A 21711-nucleotide genomic window follows, 5' to 3' on the forward strand; every position below is an offset into this window, starting at 1 on the left:
TCTGAAAAATATCGCTTCCCTGAGTTATGCAGATCTTCGAAATACCGACTGATTTCATGATATAGTCTCGCCACACATCAGGAAGCTTCTGAGAAAACCCTGTATATTTGTTAGACACGGGGACCACCAGGGGTCCACGGAGCACGCACTGGGAACAGGCACAGTTAAGAAGACACGATGGGGAGATGATGTGGAACCATAAAAAACCCACAACCCGAAAGAGGGCAGGAAAAGAGGGCAAAAAGAGCAGAGGACACACGGAACGTGGGAGAATAAACGGTGCGGGGGCAGCTGAGCATTTTGACAAGGAATGTGGGGCCATGACCTCTCCGTGACCGGAAGACTACCACAGGGCAGTGATGGCCGGCAGGCTCAGAGGACTTGAGAGCCAGAGAACAGTGCTCTAGCAAGAGTGAGGAGTAAGGACACCGCTTTTGGAAACGCTGGGTCGGAAATGTAACGAAGGCTTATGCTCATGCGATGGATGCTATGCAGTGACAAAAGCAAGCAGACCACTGCTCCCGGCAGCAGCCACGGCCACCTGTCACACCGACGTTGTACACAGCGATCGTCTGTACCAGGGAGGGGTGCCGTTTCTGGGAGAGCACAGGCGGGAGCCTTCTGGGGTGTTGGCGATGTCATCATTCGCGGTCTGGGGGGCTAATGGGTGTATTTATTTTGTGATAATCAACTGTACGATTATGATTGTGCATTTTCCTGCACGTATAAATATCTGGATGGTTTCTGGGGCGCCTGGGTGGCTCGGTAGGTTAAGCTTCCAACTCTTCATCTCAGCTCATGTCATGATCTCACGGTTTGTGAGTTCAAGCCCTGCGTCAGGCTTCTGTGCTGACACCACGGAGCCTACTTACAATTCTCTCTCTCTCTCTCTGTCTCTCTCTCTCCCTCTCTCTCTGCCCCTCCCCTGTTAGTGCACACGCTCTCTCAAAATAAATCAGCTGAAAAAAATATCTAGACGGTTTCTGTGTGGTGTCATAGGCATGATGGTGGTGCCCAGTACATGGCCTGGCATGTATAAAATGCTCAATAAATTTTTGTTAAATGCATGACAATAATCTTCATTAACTAGTCGTACTGTCAACTACCATTTATTGAGCCCTCCCTATGCACCAGGCACTGCTCTCAACGACTTTTATGTATTAACTCACTGATACCTCATAAAAATCCTATGAGGTGTATACTGTTATTCTCCTTTTGTAGATGAGGAGACTGAAGCACAGAGAGGTCAAGGAACTTACCTGAAGCCACACAGCTAGGTGTGCCTGAAGGTGGGGCCCTGCTGCAGGGCTCTGCATCCTTCCCCCCTCTTTCTTTTTTAATGTTTTATTTTATTTTTTGAGAGACAGAGCATGAGCAGGGGAGGGGCAGAGAGAGAGGGAGACACAGAATCCGAAGCAGGCCCCGGGCTCCTAGCTGTCAGCACAGAGCCCTATGCCAGGCTCGAACCCATGAATGCGCGATCATGATCATCCAGGCGCCCCTGGATCCCTCCCTTTAACCTCTTCACCCAACTAGTCAGCCTTCCCAAGACCAATTATGAAATGAACCCTCTTAAGGACACGAACACCAAATCCAACCTGTGTTACTGGACCGCTGAGGCATAAAAGCGGTTCTGTTCCCTCAGTGACCTGAGCATTTAGATGAGCATTTGGAGGGGTCACCCAAAGCTCTCGCCAGGCAAGGGTTTGGTTACACAGCAGTCGCTTCTCTGGGGAGCCTGTCACAGGCAGAGAACAGGGGGTGGGGCTGGGAGCCTGGGAGCTGTGCCCTCCAGGGTTCTTCGCGACTCACACAACCATGTGGGATCTGATTTAAGTATCTCTAGCAAATTAGGGCCCTTTGACTCTTCAAACAGCAATTACTTGATGCATGAAACCAGCATAATTTTTCCCCCAGGGCCTTTGAGAAACTGTAATTATACCCCAGTTTTTTTAATTATCACGTGTGTGGGGAAAAAAAATAGAATTTCTCTCACTCTGAGTGGTTTTTGTTGTAATCACAGGGTTCCTGGTATAAGTTTTAGTAAGGGGAAGTTTATTTTGATTTTTAGCAGGATCTGAAGGCGGGTGGAGCCCAGGCTGGGGCCAGGGCCTAGGGAAGGATGCAGCGGTTTGGGGGCTCGGCCCCTAGGTGGAGCCACAGAGCTTCAGACACAGCGCCCAAGGGCCACCGGGCTTACAAAGGAAGGGAACTCTCACCTCTAAAGGCACTTTGAAGATCATCTCTCACCAACACTCTAATGCAGGCACCCGGACAAGGCTATAATTCTAGATTTACAGTTTGACCTACTTACGAGTCGAAGGGATGATTTCTAAATGCTTCACTTGGAAAGTGCATCTCTTGTCTATTCTAAACCCTTGGGTGTTTTTCTTCTCCGTGTAAGGACCAATTTGTTCTTTGCTTGCCCTCTTGGATTATGGGTCCTGCTTTCAAACCGGTGGTTTATCAGGTCTGGGTTTCCTCAGAGTGGCTCACTGTGGGGTCAGAGCCCCAGGGCTTGATCTTACAGGTGTTAGGAGTGGGCTGGGTACCAGTGAGGTCTCTAAGCAGCCTCTGTAGTCCTCCCTGAGACGGAGGCCATGCTCAGCCTTTGTAGGTTTCCTGCTGGCAACAGATGGAGGGGCTTGTCCACTCAATGCAGTAGACAAGATGCTACTGAATAGAGACAAGTTGCTGAATAGAGACAAGTTGCTAGAATCACGAAGGGTCCAGCATCTCTTAGGAGGAAAAGCAAATCTTTAGTAAAACAGCTAAATATTGGGGCACCTGGGTGGCCCAGTCGATTGAGTGTCTCACTTTGGCTCAGGTCATGAACTCGAGGTTCGTGAGTTCGAGCCCTGCTTCATATCCTTTTTTCTTCTCTCTCTGCCCCTCCCCCGCGTGTACTCTCTTTCTCAAAAATAAATAAACATTAAGACAACAACAGCAGCAGCTAGATGTCATTGACATCAGAAGGAGACAGAGGGCGCAGAGGGGCCAGGTGGCCCCTTCCAGGCTGCATCTGGTGCCTGACACCCAAAAGGACATGGTGAGCCCTGGAGAATCCAGCACTGTCCTTTTCTTGTACTGGTGCCTGCTTGAACTAATCGGGGTCTTCTTCTGGGACCCCAGTTAGAGTGCTCTGGCACAAGGCAGACGGCATCCCATCTGGTCAAATCATCCCCAGAGCCCCCAGGACCTCAGGACAACTGGGCTTCACAAGCTGGTTCACGAAAACTTAAGCTGACCTTTTCTCTTGTGCCGCATCCTATTCCAAGTGCCTTATGATATCAACTTATTTCTTCCGTCCAACAACCAGCGGGGCAGTTGCTGTCGTTTCCCCGTGTCTCCTAACAAGAGAGCCAGGGCACAGATGCATCAGGAGACAATGCGAGGCCGCACGGGGCTCATGTAGCACGGCCTGGGGCCCTCGCTCCTAAGCCTACATCCCTCTCTCTCTGATCGGCCTCCCTCCTCTGTCTGCGACTCATCTCCCACCCAGTCACAGAAGGTCCCTTGACTCTGGCAGTCTGCTGGGGCTCCCCAAGGGTGAGCTTCATGTGACTTCTGGACAAAGGCTCGCAGAAAGGTCTCTGCATTTACTCAGAGGGCCTGCTCTCCCATGTGAAGGAGGCAACGGCAGTGACACCGATACGTGGTGCTAAGTGCACTTCCCGGGAGCCCTTCTCTGGGGGTCTACAGCCAGCCCCCAGCCTGTTACCCCGCCTCTGCCTCACCCCTTTCCAGGCATGGGTCAGGTGAATGGTGCTCAAGGACACACGGGCAGTTTCAGGGGCATGCACCCGGTGTTTCTTTGGCCCCTTCTCTTTCACAGCTCTGAGTGATAAATTCATGCTTACGCCAGAGTCAAATCTTCAGTTTAAGACACGGTATTCAGGGGCACCTAGGCGGCTCAGTCGCTTAAGCGTCTGACTCTTGACTTCTGCTCAGGTCACGATCTCACAGTTCCTGTGATGGAGCCCTACATCGGGCTCTGTGCTGGCTGTGCAGAGCCTGCTTGGGATTCTCTCTCTCTGCCTCTCCCCAACTTGTGCTGTCTCTGTCTCTCTCAAGGTAAATAAATACATATTAAAAACAAAATATAAAACTTACATTTACAGCATAAAAAAATAATGATCCCGTATACCATCACCCCGGTCAGGAGAAGAAACGTGAATACCGCTCCCACTCACCTCGTTCCCTGTGACCCTCCTTTTTTTTTTTTTTTTTTTTTAATTTTTTTTTTTCAACGTTTTTTATTTATTTTTGGGACAGAGAGAGACAGAGCATGAACGGAGGAGGGGCAGAGAGAGAGGGAGACACAGAATCAGAAACAGGCTCCAGGCTCCGAGCCATCAGCCCAGAGCCTGATGCGGGGCTCGAACTCACGGACCGCGAGATCGTGACCTGGCTGAAGTCGGACGCTCAACCGACTGCGCCACCCAGGCGCCCCTCCTGTGACCCTCCTTGATGACAACACTCTTTTACCACCTGTTTATATTTTCCTAACAGAGTTGTTTATTTATTCTTAGCAAATTCCCGTTATGCAATACAGCGTTTTCAACTATAGTTACCACATTACGCATTAGATTCTGAGACCTTATTCATCTTACGGATAAAAGCTTGCACCATTTTACCAACCTCTTCCCATTTCCCCTAAGCCCCAGCCCTGGCAACCACATTTCTACTCTCTGTTCCTAAGAGTTCAACATTTTTTTTTTTTTTTTTTTTTTTTTTTTTTACAGGATTCTACCTGAATCGTACTGTGCGGTATTTATATTTCTCTGTCTGGCTTATTTCACTTAGCATAATGCTCTCCAGGCTCATCTATGTTGTTGCCAATGGCAAGATTTCCTTCATTTTAAAGACTGAATAGTATCCCATCATGTGTGTGTGTGTGTGTGTGTGTGTGTGTGTGTATAAAATTATAATATATAATTTATATATATTGAATTTTCCTGATCCTGTCCATCCATTGATGGACACTTAGGCTGTTTCAATGTGAATCATGCTACAATGAGCACTACAACACAGATACCTTTTCGAGATGGTGGTCTCATTTCCTTTGGACATATACCCAGAAGTGGGCTTGCTGGATTATAAGGTAGTTCTCTTTTTCACTTCTTGAGGAGTTGCCATATGGTTTTCCACAGTGGCTGTACCCATTTGCATTCCTAGTAACAGTGTCAAAGACTTCCCTTTTCTCCACATCTTCGCCAACCCTTACCCTTTTGGGACTGGCACGAATAGAGTATTCGCTGTTTGCATGCATGGCTTGATCCTACACGTTCTTTGGGATCTTTCTTCTTTCCCCCCACATTGTGATTCGTCGTGTGCAACTGGAGTTCGTGGGTTTCCACGGCTACTCAGTATGGCGCTGATGAGCGTGCTGCAATCCACTGATCTGGTGCACTGCCGACGGGCATTTGAGTTCCGGTTTGGGGTTATCACAAACAGTGCCGCTGTGAATCCTTTTGGAAGCCCTTCTGGGTGACCTCACGCTCAATACACTGGAGATGTACCCAGCAGTAGAGTTTCTGGGTCAAAGACTATGGCAGTTTCAAGCTTTAGCAATTATTTTTGGTTGTTATTCTCCAAAGGGTCCACCTAACTCACGTTTCCACCATTGGTGTATGAGGGTCCCCATTGCTTCATATCCAATACTCCCTACTGACTTGAAAAAAATAATAAAACAGTCGCGGGGCGCCTGGGTGGCTCAGTCGGTTAAGCATCCGACTTCGGCTCAGGTCGTGATCTCGCGGTCCGTGAGTTCGAGCCCCGCGTCGGGCTCTGGGCTGACGGCTCAGAGCCTGGAGCCTGTTTCAGATTCTGTGTCTCCCTCTCTCTGACCCTCCCCTGTTCATGCTCTGTCTCTCCCTGTCTCAAAAAGAAATAAATGTTAAAAAAAATTAAAAAAAAAAAAGAAAAAAATAATAAAGCAGTCGAGAGGTTAGATGGTAATAGTACAAAAATACATCAATGGAAAGCGAAGGTCTAACCCCCCTTTCCCCAAAAGTTACCAGTGTCAATAGTTTCCTAAATATCTTTCCATAAAAATTTTCAGAAATTATTTAAATAATATATGTAAGGTTTTTTTATTAAAAATTTTTAAGTGTTTATTTTTGAGAGAGAGAGAGAGAGAGGACCAGCGGGGGAGGGGGCAGAGAGAGAGAGGGAGACACAGAATCTGAAGCAGGCTCCAGGCTCTGAGCTGTCAGCCCAACGTGGACTCGCACTCACAAACTGTGAGATCGTGACCTGAGCCAAAGTCAGACGCTTAACCCACTGAGCCACTCAGGCACCCCTGTAAGTTTTTTTTTTAAATGACAATTTGTGGATACTATTTCTAGTCCAAAGAAAGAGTGGGGAAATTAAATAGAATTAATTAAATACCTGAGGTAGTTCAACTCGTTGCTGTTGGTAAACCTCTGTTGAGTCAATCATCTGTAAAATATTTCCTGAGCACCTGTTATGTGCTAAGCACTCTTCTAGGAGCTTGGGATACAGCAATGAAAAACATGGTTGGCAGAGACAGAATAAATAGATGAGTAAATTGGGGTGACGGGGTGGCTCGGTCGGTTAAGTGTCTGACTTTGGCTTGGGTCATGATCTTGCAGTCTGCGAGCCCAAGCCCCGCGTCGGGCTCTGTGCTGACAGCTCGGAGCCTGGAGCCTGTTTCAGATTCTGTGTCTCCCTCTCTCTCTCACCCTCCCCTGTTCATGCTCTGTCTCTCTCTGTCTCACAAATAAATAAAACGTTAAAAAAAATTTAAAAAAACCTGTCTTACTCACTTATTAAAAAAAATAGATGAGTAAAATATATACTAAGTGGCATTAAGAGCTAAGGGGAAAATTAAGCCAGGGAGAGATTAGGGACTACTGAGGAACTCAGCTTTTGACAGGTGGTCAGGGAAGGCCTTATTTACAGGTGATATTTTAGTAAAGACCCAAGGAAGTGAGGGCTGAAGCTTGGGGGTGCCTGAGGAAAGAGGTGTTAGTTGTAGTCAAGGACCCTCTGAGGGGTCATGGCGGTGGGGACCACGCAAGCACGGGGAGAGCGGAGATGAGGACATCTGGACAGAGGTGTGGACGATGCTTGGAATGCTACAGGGAGACAGGGCACATTCTAGACTTACTTTCCTTGTTTAATGTTTTCTAATGTTTATTTATTTTTGAGGCGAGACAGAGTGTGAGCAGGGGAGGGGCAGGAAGAATCTGAAGCAGGCTCCACGCTCCGAGCTGTCAGCACAGAGCCCGATACGGGGCTCGAACTCACTAACCATGAAATCATGACCTAAGACGAAGTCAGACGCTTAACTGGCTTGCCTAGACTTACTCTGGATGCAGAGCTGGCAGGATTTGCAGATGGGTTGGATGAGGGATGGGAGAGAAATGAGTCACAGGTGACTCCCCAGTTGTTAGCTTGAACAATTGGAAAAAAGAAACTGTAATGGGGAAGACTGGGAGAAGCAGTCTCAGGGGGAGTGGGAGATGCCTAGAACACCACTGGGGTGATGTGAGGTCCAGGCATGAGGAGTCTAGTGAGTCTAGGAGTCTAGGCGAGAGTCTAGAATTCGGGGGAGAGTTCTGGGCATCCCACATGGCAAAACTCGCAGAGCAGACCCAGCAAAGTGGCCAGAAAAGTAGTTCACGTTTCGAGAGAGATGACTTCTGACAACAGATTACTGGATTTAGCAACTTGGGAAGGAATTAGTGACCTTGACAAACTGAGCTGTAGAGACAAAACCCAGGGATGGAATGGGTTCAGAAGAGAATGGGAGGGGGGTACAGAGGACAGAGGGTGTATATATAAACAGCTTTTCTGAGAAGTTTTGCCCCGAAAGACAGGGACGGAAATGGCTCAACAGCTTGAGAAAATAGGGAAAAACCTGACGTGGGAAGGAGGGAGGCTGTAAGGTGAAAGACCAGTGTAAATCCACCAGCACTGTAGTGAAGCTAACTGGTAATGGCTTTGCTAAGGGATTGCCCCCCCCCCCCCCCCCCCGCCACGCCACTGCTGACCTTGAACACTGGGCAACAGTATAAACAACTGGCAATGACATACAAGTGGTTAATCCTGGAGCACCATTTTCTCTACAGAAGCAGGACACAACAATATCTGGGCTGAAAGGTCATGTTCCCTGGCTCCCTCTGCTACAAGAAGAGCTGTCACATGGAGAGTGTTGACAGATGATGTCTTTGGGCCAAAGCTTAGCCACACCCTTTTCCAAAGGTACAGATGTTGTCCCAGATCTCTTTTTTTGTCTCCCTCTGGGAGGGACCAGTCTATTTAATCCTGAACCATTCAGCCCATTCCCTAGTCTAGGAATATGGTTCAGCAGGTGGTCACAGTCAGGTTTCTTGTGTCCCGGATTTGTCTCCAAATCAGATTTTTTGAGGTTTTCGAAGAACAAAAGGTATCCAACTTCATGGGAATGCTCTCACCTATACAAAAAGGGCAGGGCCCCAGTAAAGACTTGTTCCATTGCATTGACTGTCTGGGAAGACTGTTTGGAGAGACAGGACATTTGAGTAAGAAAGGTGAGAACAAAAAGGAAGGAAGGCCCTAAATTATTGATGTGTTGGGCCCCTTACATTCATTACCTCATTTCTCCTGGGGAAGGTCAGGTAAATATTACCCCCAATTAACCGGTAAGGAAACTGCCTTGCCTAAGGCTCCAAATCTGGTTTATTGCTGCTGGGTCCCATCCTAAGAAATCTATTCCCTTTGGGACCCATCCTGGGATGACGTGGTGGTTAAATAGGCTTGGTGACCCTTGGTGCTTGCATCAATTTAACTCTCGCTAGAAAACAAAATTTCTAATGCAATCGTCTTAAAACATAGATGTGATCCGGACTGTCCCCTCTATTCCAAGGACTTAGACATGAGCTGGGCTGCCTCTAGGGTCTGATAATGCGGGACTGACCAGGATGAGACAGGATTCCTTCAGAGCTATTTAGTTTAGCATAAATGGGTTTTCAAATCTCACTGAAGAGCCTATTTTGTGGGTTTTATTTGATTTTTAAAAATCTGACTACAAAAGCAATTTATGTTCGCGGTAACAAATGTGGAAAAGGCACATCTTATACGGAGTAAAAAGCTCTCTGCAATTCTGGCACACAGATGTAATCACCTTTTCCCTCTTTGGTGTGTGTTAAGCCTATTTTGCAACCCAGACTTGACCTGGGCTGTGCAACAGAACAGCTCACCATCTTTAGGGCGCCCTACCGCCGCCCGCACGCACACCCCCAAGCAAAAGCTCAGGGCTTCCAGGAAATCCTGCACGAAGCTCGAGGCGGTCTGCAGCGGACCGCGTAGGCAGATTCCCTGCCTGCAGCCGGCGGTGTAGGCCATCCCGGGTCCCTGGTCGTCTGCAGCCCAGCTCGCCGGCTCCTGACTCCGGGTTCTGCGCACCCACGTGCCTTCCCAGCACAATACCCAGCAGCTCCGCCATAAATGCTCGTTTACGGGGGGGTGGGGGGACCTCCAATTTCCCGTCAGGGGCTGATTCGAGAGTGCAAGCCCCGGAGGCGGACCCCCGCAGGCCTTCCTGCCGCACTCCAGCCCCAGGGCCTCCGAGCCCGGGCTCGCCCACCTCCCGGGGCGCTGTATCCGCAACCGCCCAGCGTCGGCTGCCGGGACGGCCCCTCCCCCCCCGCGGACACGCGCGGCGCGGGGCGAGGCTGATCCACGCGGCTGCCGCGCTCGGCACCGCCCAACAGTCGCCGAACCTTCTGGAAGCGGCTCCCCACCGCGCCCCACCGCCGCCAGAACCGGACGCCCCGGGCGCCGGCGGCGGCCCGAGGGGCGGGGCGCGCGGGGGCGGGGCCTGCGCAGGAGACCGCATTCGATTCGCCGTCGGGGCCTAGGTCCCGCCCCTCCGACGCGCAGGCCCCGCCTCCACCCTCCCCCTCCATGGCGCCGCCCGGGCTCATTCATTCCGCGCCAGGCCTGCCAGACACCTGCGTTCCCTTTCGGTCGTTCGCCGACGCCGCCAGCATGTCGGGCCCCGCCGCGGAGACGCCGTCCGCCATCCAGATCTGCCGGTAAGCGGGGCGCGCGGAGCGGCGAGCAGCCCGGACGCCGAGTCAGCGCCCGGGCCTCCCCCGCCCGCCCCAGCCCGCCCTGCCCCCCGCCCCTGCCCGCGGCCGGGCCCGGCTTCTCCGACTCGCCGCCCTCCCGCCGAGGCCTGGATGCGCCTCAAGGCCCGCAGCGCCGGCGGCCTGAGGCGCATCCCGGGGACGGCGCCGCGGCCACGCAGGCGGTTTGCGGGAGGACTCGGCGCGGCGCCGTCCCCGGGCGGGGTCGATGCGCATCCCTGGCGCTCCGCCCCGCCCCGCCCGGTGCCCGAGCGCGCCGGAGCCCCAGCCGGGGTCCCGCTGAGCCCCCTAATCCGAGGGCGTTCTCCGGGCGGTGGTGCATCGCCTGCCGGATCCCCTGAGAGGTGGGGTGCAGATTACCAGCTTGCCAGGCGAGCCCCTCGGTGGGTACCCGAGTGGGCGGAGGCTGCAGAGATACAGTCCCTTTCCTGTCTGCCTCGGCTTTTTCGGGGAGTCGGTGTTAACGGAGGAGCAGAAAATACCCATCCCCTCTAAAGGTTAACTGCTCCATTGAGCCTGGTAGCATCTTACACAATGGGGGCAACGGGTTGTTCTTCGCAGCGGACCACCCCCGGCCTTCCTCCACGGGCCATGGGTAGATAGAAGCCCCCAGAGGAAGCTGGAGATCGTGAGCTGGCTCGTTTCCCACTGGAGCGGGGAGGGCAGCCTCAAGGTTACCCTTCATTACCTTGGACAGAATCGGAAGCAGGCACGCTAGTATTTGAGCGTGAGCTGAGTAAGGGCAAGTCTGGGAAGGCCTCACTAGGACTGGGGCCTGCAGCCGGGCCTAGTCTGCCTGACACACCACTAAGAATGAGCTGCTTCCTGATTTGGGGTAGGTTCCTCAGATTTGGAGGTTGGGCATCACACTGACCTTGGGTCCCACCCACCAGGTTGGCTTCCTGTGGATGGTGACATCTCCCTGGAAAAGACAATAACTGGATGTGTAGTAAGTGCTGGATTCTTGGGGTGCCTTGACTCCACCCCTACTTCTGACGCCATCAGAAGCCTTTCCTAACCTCAAGGTCAGTTTTGAGCGTTCTTAGGGAGAGGAGATCTTTAAGGGGAACCTTGCTCTGTTCCCTTTGTTATTGGCTGTGTGGCAGTCATGGCCCCACTAACTATAAGTTCCTGGCAAAATGATAGAAGCAACTGACTTTGGGAAACAGGAGGGCCTGGAGTCAGGGTCTTGGATCAGGCTTTGCCTCGTATTGGCCAAGTGACCTTGGCAATCATGGTTTACAAAGGGCTTGTGTATCTCTCTTCTCATTCGGTTTGCCCAACTTACCTGGGAGAAAGGATGGCAGGGGTCTCACCACTGTGAGGAGAGGAAGGAAACTGAGGTTCTGGGAGACCCAATGTCTCTGTAAGGTCATCCAGCCACAAGAGCCTGAGGGCAGCCCCTGCCAGGTCTTCTGTCTCCAGACCCGTGTACTTTCCACTGCGCTCACCCCAAAAAGAAGATACTGATTTCAGTCTACACGTGGAAGGCCAGGCTTTTATTTACTTCATGAGGATGATGAATAGCCAGTCTATACGTATTATCTTTCTTTAACCAGCTTCTAACAGTTAATAGTTCTTGGATAGTTTTAGACGCTTCCCGTGTGTGCACAAGCATATGTGTGTGTGCTTTTCGTTACCCATGGTGTGTACAGGGCTGCCTGTGGCACATTCACAATCGCATATTGTCTCTGAGTAGTCTTGGGACAGGTGGGCAGGATGCCTGGCTGAGGTGAGCCTCAGGTGCCCGGCATGACTGCCAAAGGGAGTGTGGGTGGGGCTGTGACAACGGCCGTGGTCACAAGGGCTTGGCCCACAGAAACCCCAGGATACTGGAGAGTGGACATACGAGGGTGGGGAGCCCTTTAAGGACATCTGAGCTGACACCCCATGTTGAAAGAAGAGCCTCCTGCCCTAGGACAGCCAAGCCCATGAATTTAACAAGTTTTACTGGCTGCCTCCAAAGAGCAAAGCGCCACAGAGGGACACCCACATGGAAAATTCGGTCCTCATCTTCTGGGGTCCACAGTTCAGCAGAGAAGGAGGCCCAAACCTCTACCATCCTAGATAATTAAGAGTGGTCACATGGTCTTGGTGTGGAAGGCAATGTTGAAGAGATAGGGGCCCTGAAGGCTGGGGAAGGCAGTGGTTAGAACCAGCCCTGGAGTCCGACAAGGAAAACGTAATTTGCTAACTAAATGTTAATTGGCATTACTGAAATGAATTCAGCCTCTGCCCCTTTGGAAGCTGCCTGACCTTTCCGTGTCCCCATTTTCTCATGGGTTGTTCTGAGTGTTAAAGAAAGTGTATCCAGTGCTTGGCAGAGTGGCCGGCACCTTGTAAGTAAATGAAAGCTCTTTTTTGTCCAAAAAGTGGGACGCTGGCCCAAGAGGCTAAGGGGCCTGGATGCGAATCTTAGCTCTGCCTCTTGTAGGTGAGCTGCTTTCGGCTTCTGCGTGTTCCTTAACCTCGCTGGGCCTCAGCTTCCTTAGTTGTGAATTGGAGATGATAATGCCTGTGTCAGGGTGGCTGTAGGGATTACAATCTTTGCCATAGTGCTGGGCAGTTATAAAAGTGGCCTCCTAAAGGGCATATGAGCTCACAAAGAGAACAGTGTATCTTTGAGGGCCTGAACTTTGGACAGTCAGGCCACGGTAGGGTGCTGTCCTCCTCCCGCCTTTGATCCAGCCCTAAGATGCAGGTTCCAGGACAGCATTTAAAGTTCAGAAGAACAGGGGTACCTGGGTGGCTCAGTCGGTTGAGCGTCTGACTTTGGCTCAGGTCATGATCTCATGGTCCGTGAGTTGGAGCCCCATATCGGGCTCTGTGCTGACAGCTCAGAACCTGGAGCCTGCTTCAGATTCTGTGTCTCCCTCTCTCTTTGACCCTCCCCCGTTCATGCTCTCTCTCTGTCTCAAAAATAAATAAACATTAAAAAAATTTTTTTTAAGTTCAGAAGAACATTTTTCCTATGACTATTTTGGTTATTTCCTTTATTTTTTTTTTAAATGTTTATTTATTTTGAGAGAAAGAGGGAGAGAGAGACTATCCCAAGCAGGCCCCGCACTGTCAGCATAGAGCCCAGCATGGGGCTCCATCTTGTGGAACATGACCTGAGCCCAAATCAAGAGTCAGAAGCCTAACCAACTGAGCCACCAAGGTGTCCTCTTTTGGCTTATTTTTAACTAATGTTAATTAAATTTTGCTTAAGTTACGCTTTTCCTTGTTGGACTCGAGTTCTAGAATGTCAGACCCGGAAGGAGCCCCAGTCCACCTGTGTCATGTTATAGATGCGGAAAATGAGGCTCTCAGGGGTTGAAGACTTGGTCAAGGGCACACCTCGGACCTTGACCAGGAGCTGAAGGCTGTTGGTAGAGTACTCCCTGCCAGGTGTCCCCACTGCTACGATTTGTCCACTGCTTACTCAAGCTTCAGTTTATATTTGGTTGTGAGGCTTAATCATGGCATCAGTGTGGGCCCCTAGTAGAAGCCTCCGAGGCTTTGTTGAAAAAATGGCTGAAGGACATGCCATGTAACAGGTTGTTGGAGAGCAGGACTTTGTGGAGCAGTGATGGAGATGTCCAGGTCTGTGCAATATGGTGGCACAGTATACTAGTCACTGGCCATTGAGTGCTTGGGATGTGGCCAGATGTGGAGGAAGTGAATTTTTAATTGCATCCGTTTAGATGTATTTAAATGTAAACATAGATAGTCTCCTGGAATTTATGGCAGGCCTATGAGAGGAAGGATTTCCTAAGGGTTTCAGAAGCTCTCTGGGAACCCCCTAGCTAATGGAGGCGGACTTTGGTTTAGACTTTGCCCAGGGCGGATAATCCAGGAATCCTCTATTTGTAGGTAAGTGTGTGAGGTCTACAAGGTATTTTGTTTGCATGCTGTTAGATACAGATCTATTAGGAAATGTATTGAGATTAGCGATTGCTTTGTTCACTGTAGTACCGACAAAGGACCTGGACTTTAGCATGTTAAGGGGTTAGAATTTTTTCCCCTTGAGCTCTGTCTTTGGGTTTACAGTGGAATTAAGGAAAACATCGAATCTGATTTAGGGAAACCACACTCTGAGCTAATATTCTGGAACATTCCATAAAACAACGCACGGTGCTGACTCCTTTCTTGCTAGGAGGTGGAGGCCCTAGGAAAAGGCACAGTTCTTGCAGCTCGGAGAGCCTGTGGTTGGGTCGGCCGTTCTCACCCACCGTCCAGCCTCCCTCTGTAAGGGGGCCCGGCAGCTTGGCATTGCCCTGGACGTGGCACCACAGCCCATCAGCTCCCGGATTTCACTCAGGCCAGAAGTTGCTTTCTTCTGTTAACGTTAAGAATGAAGCTGTCAGAGGGGGCACCCGGATGGCTGAGTCACTTGCGCGTCCGACTTCAGCTCAGGTCATGATCTCGCGGTTCATGAATTTGAGCCCCACATCGAGCTTGCTGCTGTCAGCGCCGAGCCCACTTTGGATCCTCTGTCCCCCTCTCTCTGCCCCTCCCCCGCCTGCACTCTCCCCCGAATAAATTAATATTAAAGAATGGAGCCGTCAGTCATTTTACCAGCAAAACTGGATTTATTTAGGAATTGCAGGGCAAGGAAGCTTACAGCAAAACCCTCGGCGCCTGGAGAACAAAAGAGAGGAAAGCTCTTTTATAGAGGAGAGAGGGGACTTCCGGAAGGTTGTTACGAGCGCAAAGTCTGTGGGCGCAAACTGGGAGTTCAAAGGATAGTGGCTTCTCACTGGCCGAGTTGTGACTGTCTCTCACTGGCTCGGCTGTTGCCGGAGCGAGGGGAAACCCTTCTTCCTCCTGCTGGAGCGGTAAGTAGTAGCTAAAGCCATGTGGACTTGCAAGGAGCCGATTTTCCTGACTGGCCTGCAACTGATGCAGTGTGAGTGCGCCCCCTGCTGGCCCTGTGGCGCCACCCTAGAGGTCTTTTACTGGTCTTCACCGGGTGGCGTGGCTTCTGCAAGGGGAGCCCAGCCTCCCGAAGACAGGGTCAGCTTCCAGGTCCACTGTGTCTCCAGGTGTCCCAAGGAGGGGGATGAATTACATGGTCAGCCTACCTGGGGACAACCTACACCTGAGTAACTGAGGAAGCTTGTTACAAATGCACATTTTCTGTATGCAAATTACACTTAGGTAGAAAATCGACAAAAGTGCAGACTTTAAAGCATTTATGAGATATTTGGGGGAACTTGAATAGTCCTTTGAAACTTAAAATATATTAAGGAATTTCTGTTTTTTAAGGTGAGATCATTGTAGTTCTGCTTTTTTTTAAATTAATTTTTTTTTTTTTTTTTTTTAATTTTGACAGAGCCTGCGCGGGTGGGGAGGGCTGGGGTGGAGAGTGGGAGAGAGAATCCCAAGCAGGCTCCACACTGTCAGCACTGAGCCGGACGCGGGGCTCGAACTCATGAACCGTGAGAGCATGATCTGAGCCGAAATCAGGAGTCAGGCGCTTAGCCAACTGAGTCACCCAGATGCTTTTCAAAAAGCGATCTGATGAAATATCATGAACACATAATAAAATGCGTCTCTTTTAAGTGTCCAGTTCACTGAGTTTTAGCAAATGTGTGCATCCACATAATGACCACGACAGCTGTGACCTAGAACATTTCCATCACCCCCAAAAGTTCCCTCCTGCTCCTTCTCAGTCAGTCCCTACCCACCCCCCGACCCCTATAAACAGGGCTGCTTTCTCTCACTCTAGTTTCTGCCTTTTCTAGACTCTCATACGGATGGACTCATACGCTTAGCGCTGTGCTTGTGAGCACCACTGCTGTGCCGGCAGGGCTCGCTGCTGTTGCATCCATTACCTGCAATATGTTTCTCTCTTCACCTATCAGCGAACATCCGGGGTCTTTCCGGCTCTTGGCGATTTGTGAATACAGTTCACAAATGCAGATTTCAAAACTTCCAGGACACCATGGAGGAAACTTGAACACACTTCCTGGGTATTAATGATACTAAGGAATTGGTGTTGTGTGTCAGGTGGGATAATTGTTTTGTAATTCTGTTTTGTGTGTGTTTTTTTTGACATTTATTTATTTTTGAGAGAAAGAGACAGAGCATGAGCGGGAGAGGGACAGAGAGAGAGGGAGACACAGAATCAGAAGCAGGCTCCAGGCTCTGAGGCTGTCAGCACAGAGTCCAGCGCAGGGTTCGAACCCGTGAGTGGTGAGATCATGATGCGAGCTGAAGTCGGACGCTCAACCAACCGAGCCACCCAGGCGCCCCTTGTAGTTCTGTTTTTAAATGGAGTCTTTATCTTTTTTTTTTTTTTTTTAATATTTATATTTGAGGGAGAGAGCGTGAGTGGGGAAGGGGTGAGAGAGAGACAGGGTGAGAGACAGACAGAGAGAGAGAATCCTAAGCAGGTTCCACACTGTCAGCATAGAGCCACGGTGCCAGGGCTCGAACTAACAAACTGTGAGATCATGACCTGAGCCCAAACCGGAGTCTGGACACTTAACTGATTGAGCTCCCCAGCCAGCTGAGCCACCCAGGTGCCCTGCCCTGTAGTCTATCTTTCAGAGGCAATGCTAAGATATTTATGAATGCCAAGCTGTGATGTCACTCATGTGGAGTGGAGGAGTGGGTGGGAACATATCATTTGAAACCAGAGTTGAGGGGCACCTGGGTGACTCAGTGGGTTGAGAGTCCAGCTTCAGCTCAAGTCATGAACTCACATTTCATGAGTTTGAATTTTTTTTATTTATTATTATTTTTTTTTAACGTTTATTTATTTTTGAGACAGAGAGAGACAGAGCATGAACGGGGGAGGGTCAGAGAGAGAGGGAGACGCAGAATCCGAAACAGGCTTCAGGCTCTAAGCTGTCAGCACAGAGCCTGATGCGGGGCTCGAACTCACGGACCGCGAGATCATGACCTGAGCCGAAGTCGGACGCCCAACCGACTGAGCCACCCAGGCGCCCCACATTTCATGAGTTTGAGCCCTGTGTCGGGCTCTCCGCACAGAGCCCACTTTGGATCCTCTGTCCTCTTGTCTCTCTGCCCCTTCCCCGCTCTCAAAAATAAATAAAACATTAAAAAAAAACTAAAACAATATATAGTACATATTCACCAAGGCCATAAGCGTTGGAGATCATCTCCTGATTGGCTACATCATTTTTACAAAAGTTTGACGGGCAGCAAAACACAAAAATACAAACAGAAGTAACGTAACAATTCCAAATTGTATGATGGGTCTAAACCAGGACTATAGGTCTGAAAGTAGCCAACTGAAAATATTTATTGGTACTTACTTTGACTTAGGGGAGAAAAATTCTCCCTACTGAGGTGAAGCCACAGTTACAATGCTTCTTGGGAGTCCCTGCTGAGTGGCCCTGAGAGCAGAGTTGTGGGTCCCTCTGGAGCATGTGGGAAGAATTGGCAATGGCCTCCCCAGGACACTGGGGAGGATACGGTGCAGGTCTGAGCAGGACGCGATAGCTGGTGAACTTTTTGCAAAAATAGCAAAACTTTAAAGATGTATGAGAACAGTATCGTTCTCTCAAAAGAACTGTTTGGAAAAACAAATGTTATCCAATAAGACAGTCTGTAAGTTTGCAAGTTCAGTGACCATGGATTTGGATAAGAACCCAGAGTCAAATAATAGCCCAGGTCAAAGACTTTTGTGACTCCTGAACCTTTTAGTCCTTTAGAAAAGGCAAGTGAAAACTAATTTGCCTCGGGATCGTGATGAGGCTGTTTCTGAAAGGGTCATAATCAAAAGGAGAGGTTTCCTCCTTTTGCAAGGGCTTGGGGGAATGTGGACAAGAGCATTTTCTTTCAAGAGAGAGAGAGAGTAGGAGCCAATGGCGAGGAAGAGGAACCCAGGCCTGGTCGGGACATCTCAGGAAAGCTGTCTCGGCGGATGTCCTGTGCTCCAACTCTGGGAAGTCTTTGCTTTCAGGCCATCAGGTGGCGTGCCAGGCCGGTCAGGGTGTGGTGCTTTCTCTAGATGAGTCGTGTGAGTCCAGGAGTCTATTCCTTGGCGTTTGGCGGCACAAGGGCATGTTAGCAGTACCTTGGAAGGGCTTTTCCAGCAAGTTGGAAGAGGCTTTGTGGAGGTGTCTCTTCCAACAGAATCTCCAGTTGCAAGGTGTGATGCCTAAGGTCTTCATCTCCCGGAAACAGATGTTGAAAAGATTGCTGTACCAAAGCATGGCTATTTATTTTTATTTTTATTTTCATTTTTATGTTATTTATTTATTTATTTATTTATTATTTGCTATTATTTTTAAATTAATTAATTAATTTTTAAATGTTTTAATTTATTTTCGAGAGAGCACCAGCGGGGGAGGGGCAGAGAGAAAGGGACAGAGGATCTGACGCGGGCTTCTTGCTGAAAGCAGTGAGCCTATGTGGGGCTTGAACTCATGAACTATGAGATCATGACCTGAGCCGAAGTTGGAGGCTCAACTGGCTGAGCCACCCAGGTGCCCCTATTTTTATGTTTTTTAAAAATTTTATTTAAAAAATGTTTATTTATTTATTTTGAGAGAGAGGGCATGAGCAGGGAAGGGGCAGAGAGAGAGGGAGAGAGAATCTCAAGCAGGCTCCACACCGTCAGCACAGAGCTGGTCGTGGGGCTCGAGCTCACAAACTGTGAGATGGTGACCTGAGCTGAAACCAGCAAGAGTCAGGCGATCAACTGACTGAGCCACCCAGGTGCCCCTAAAGAATTTTTTTTTGGAGTAATCTCTCCCGCCAACACAGGGCTTGAACCCACAATGACAAGATCAAGAGTTGGACGTTCCACCGATGTGCCAGCCGGGCGCCCCATATTTTTATGGTTATTTTTAATAGAAGCAATTAAACCTTTAAAATGTTGGAATGTGTCTCCTTTTGTCAACTATGGGTCAGAGGAGGCAGGGGCCAAGTGCATTAGATGTCCTGTGACTACCTTAGAGGGTGAGAGTCTACAAGTTCCAAAGGGGGTAGAGCTGGGATTTAGAAGGACTGACGGCAATGTTTTCGGCCAAGGACCTGGAAGGTCTATACGGATTTTTCCCGTTCAGTCTTCGTGGTGTCGTTAGCGTGTTCAGCTAACCTTGAGGACTGAGGGTAGGATGCACGATAAAAGTGTGCTAAAACTAGCCAAACAACACAGACTTTTTGAGGCACCTGACCAGAAAAATGGGTTTCCCCATCACTACAAAGTTTGAGAGGAGTTACCCAGGTAGGGATAATCTTTCTGAACAGGATTTCAAGGTGAGATGTATGAAATCCATAGTGCGAAGAGATTTCCCTGGATTGCGCTCTGGACAGGTGGGTAAGTGAAGTAGGCACTTTTTGCAGCCTTATTAATTTTTCTCCACCAATGTGGGTTCACAAACACTATCATTTTGTCAGTAGACCAATGGTTCAATGCATGTATGGAGGCAAGTAGTGGGAAGTTTAGAATTTCTGGTAGGGCCAGATTGTTAATTCCGTTCGAACCGGAGTTCCCTCTCTTTATTGAGCCAACAATGAATAGATTTCCAGTCTTGTTTTGTTTTTCCCTCTCTGGGGCCAATTGTTGGGTATCTCTTGTCGAATTTTGCAAATTATCACTTGGGACAACATCCCTTGGGACAGTGACAGATTTGGCTGTCGGTTTCCTTAAGAGCATCGTTTTTGGCAGAAATACTGCAAGGTGGTTTCCTTTGGTCTCCAGGGATGCCCAGGAGCCTCACTCATAGGCAGAGCAGCCAGCAGCGTGGCACCTGATAAATTTTGGAGCCGGAGCCAGTTTTTATCCCATTCCCAGTCGAGGTAAGGGAGCCTCACTGTTAGCCAACATTCCAAAGCCATGAGCTGCCCCAAAGGCGTGCTGTTGGCATAAATGTTTGTGGTTTCACCCTTGGCCAAAATACAAGGATGGCTGAAGTGGGTCCCCTGATTTTTCCTTCAGCGGCCTCAACTAACAGGGTAGTTAGTGGCAGGAATGGCCGTGAGGGGATATTCCCGTGCCGTAGGGTCTGGTTGTTGGCTCCATACCCTGTGGGTCGATGACGGTCCCTGTGTTTTTGTGGATGAGTATTCTAAGGCATTCCATTCCCTCTCATTACACAGAGGAAAAGGGGAGTTAACAATTAGGGTAGCTGGGGCGCCTGGGTGGTTCAGTTGGTTAAGCGTCTGACCCTCGATATCGGTTCAGGTCATGATCTCATAGTTCGTGAGTTCCAGCCTGGTATTGGGCTCATGATCTCATAGCTTGTGGAGTTGGGCTCCACGCTGACAGTCGGAGCTTGCCTGGGATGCTCTCTGCCCCTCCCCCACTCACACTCTCTTTCCCTCTCTCTCTCAAAGTAAATAAACTTTATGAAAAAAAGAGTTAGGATATCTGAGGGCAGGGGTCTTATTAAGCTTTTCCTTAAAGTCCCCAAAGCTATGTCTCCCTTTCATTTTTTCCTTTTCACTTTTATACATATAGTAAGCTCTATGACCAATGTGGGGCTCGGACTCATAATCCCAAGGTCAGGAGTCGCGTGCTCTACCGACTCAGCCAGCTGGGAACCCCTGATCTTTCATTTTTTAAGTAGGGCATATAGAGATTGAGTCATAAGAGAGATGTTTGGAACCCAATTTTGACTAGCCAGCCAATTCCAGAAAACTTTGTAATTGGTGCTTAGTTTTAGGTTTTGGGAAGTTCAGGAAGACTGCCTGATCCAAATGGAGTTCTTGTTCTGAGATCAGGTTTCCTAGAATCAAACCAGATTGGAGCAAACTGCAGTTTTTCTTCAGGGGATTTTACGTCCCTTTAAGGCCAAAAGTTGTAGCAGGTAGATGCTGTCTTCTTGCGAAGAGGTTTGAGAAGGGCATTGGAGAACCAAATCATCTATGTATCATATTAAGTAGAGCCTACAGAAAACTTTATATCATCCAAGTCAGCTTTTAAGATCTTTGAAAAGTAAGGACCCTCTGGAACCCTGGGGCATTTCTGTCCAAGTGTGTTTATGCTCCCAAGTGAAAGTAAAGAGAATAGTGGCTATCCTTACCAACCGAAGATGCACCGCGTGGATCAAATACGGTGAAAAACTGGCGTTCTCTGGGCACAGATGTCACTAGTGTGCAGTGGTGAGAGGGGCAGCAGGTGCCGAAGGATGACCACGTTACTTCTTGCTCGGAGGTCCTAGACGAAAGTCCTGTAGAAGGCAAGTTGGAGTCCCTCATAGCAGCCGGTGGCTTGTGTCAAGAGCCCCTGTAGCTCCTTGGAGCCCAACGTTGGGAATTAGGAGGACGTTGGAAAGACTGGCTGGAGGGATGCGGTGCCCACAGCGCTTAGTGTGATAGCAGTTTTAATGTTTGTTTATTTCTGAGAGACACACACACACACACACACACACACACGGAGTGTGAGTAGGGGAGGGGCAGAGAGAGAGGGAGACACAGAATCCGAAGGAGGCTCCAGGCTCCGAGGCATCAGCACAGAGCCTGACGCGGGGCTCGAACTCACGGACCGCGAGATCGTCACCTGAGCTGAAGTGGGACGCTCAACCGACTGAGCCACCCAGGCGCCCCTGCATGATAGCAGTTTTATCCCAATGTCCTGGCCCTTTGCAAAAATAGCCGAAACTAGGAGGTTTTGGTATTGTTTAGGGACTGCATTTGCTGGAATTGA

At 49.6% G+C, this 21711-nt stretch overlaps 1 protein-coding gene and 1 long non-coding RNA gene across 4 annotated transcripts in view; one reads left to right on the forward strand and one right to left on the reverse strand.

Moving 5' to 3' along the window:
• Window positions 1-8253: 8253 nt before the first annotated feature.
• LOC131505571 (uncharacterized) lies at window positions 8254-9808 on the reverse strand. The gene is made up of 2 exons (XR_009258465.1): window positions 9210-9808; window positions 8254-8506 (listed from the first exon to the last, which is right to left on the reverse strand). It is a non-coding gene; the product is annotated as an uncharacterized LOC131505571 (long non-coding RNA).
• A 76-nt stretch (window positions 9809-9884) lies between these two features.
• ACOT7 (acyl-CoA thioesterase 7) overlaps window positions 9885-21711 on the forward strand; it is a 100752-nt gene continuing 88925 nt past the window's right edge. Inside the window, exons 1-2 of one of the 3 annotated variants that reach the window (XM_058719293.1) lie at window positions 10190-10483; window positions 15830-16057. In XM_058719293.1, the coding sequence (XP_058575276.1) occupies window positions 10194-10483; window positions 15830-16057 (518 nt within the window). In that variant the 5' untranslated portion in view covers window positions 10190-10193. Of the gene's footprint in view, window positions 10047-10189; window positions 10484-15829; window positions 16058-21711 lie in introns of those variants that run through there. The other 2 variants (XM_058719297.1, XM_058719294.1) reach the window with 2 other exon arrangements.

The sequence above is a fragment of the Neofelis nebulosa genome, chromosome 2, assembly GCF_028018385.1.
Source record: "Neofelis nebulosa isolate mNeoNeb1 chromosome 2, mNeoNeb1.pri, whole genome shotgun sequence".
NCBI lineage: Eukaryota > Metazoa > Chordata > Mammalia > Carnivora > Felidae > Neofelis > Neofelis nebulosa.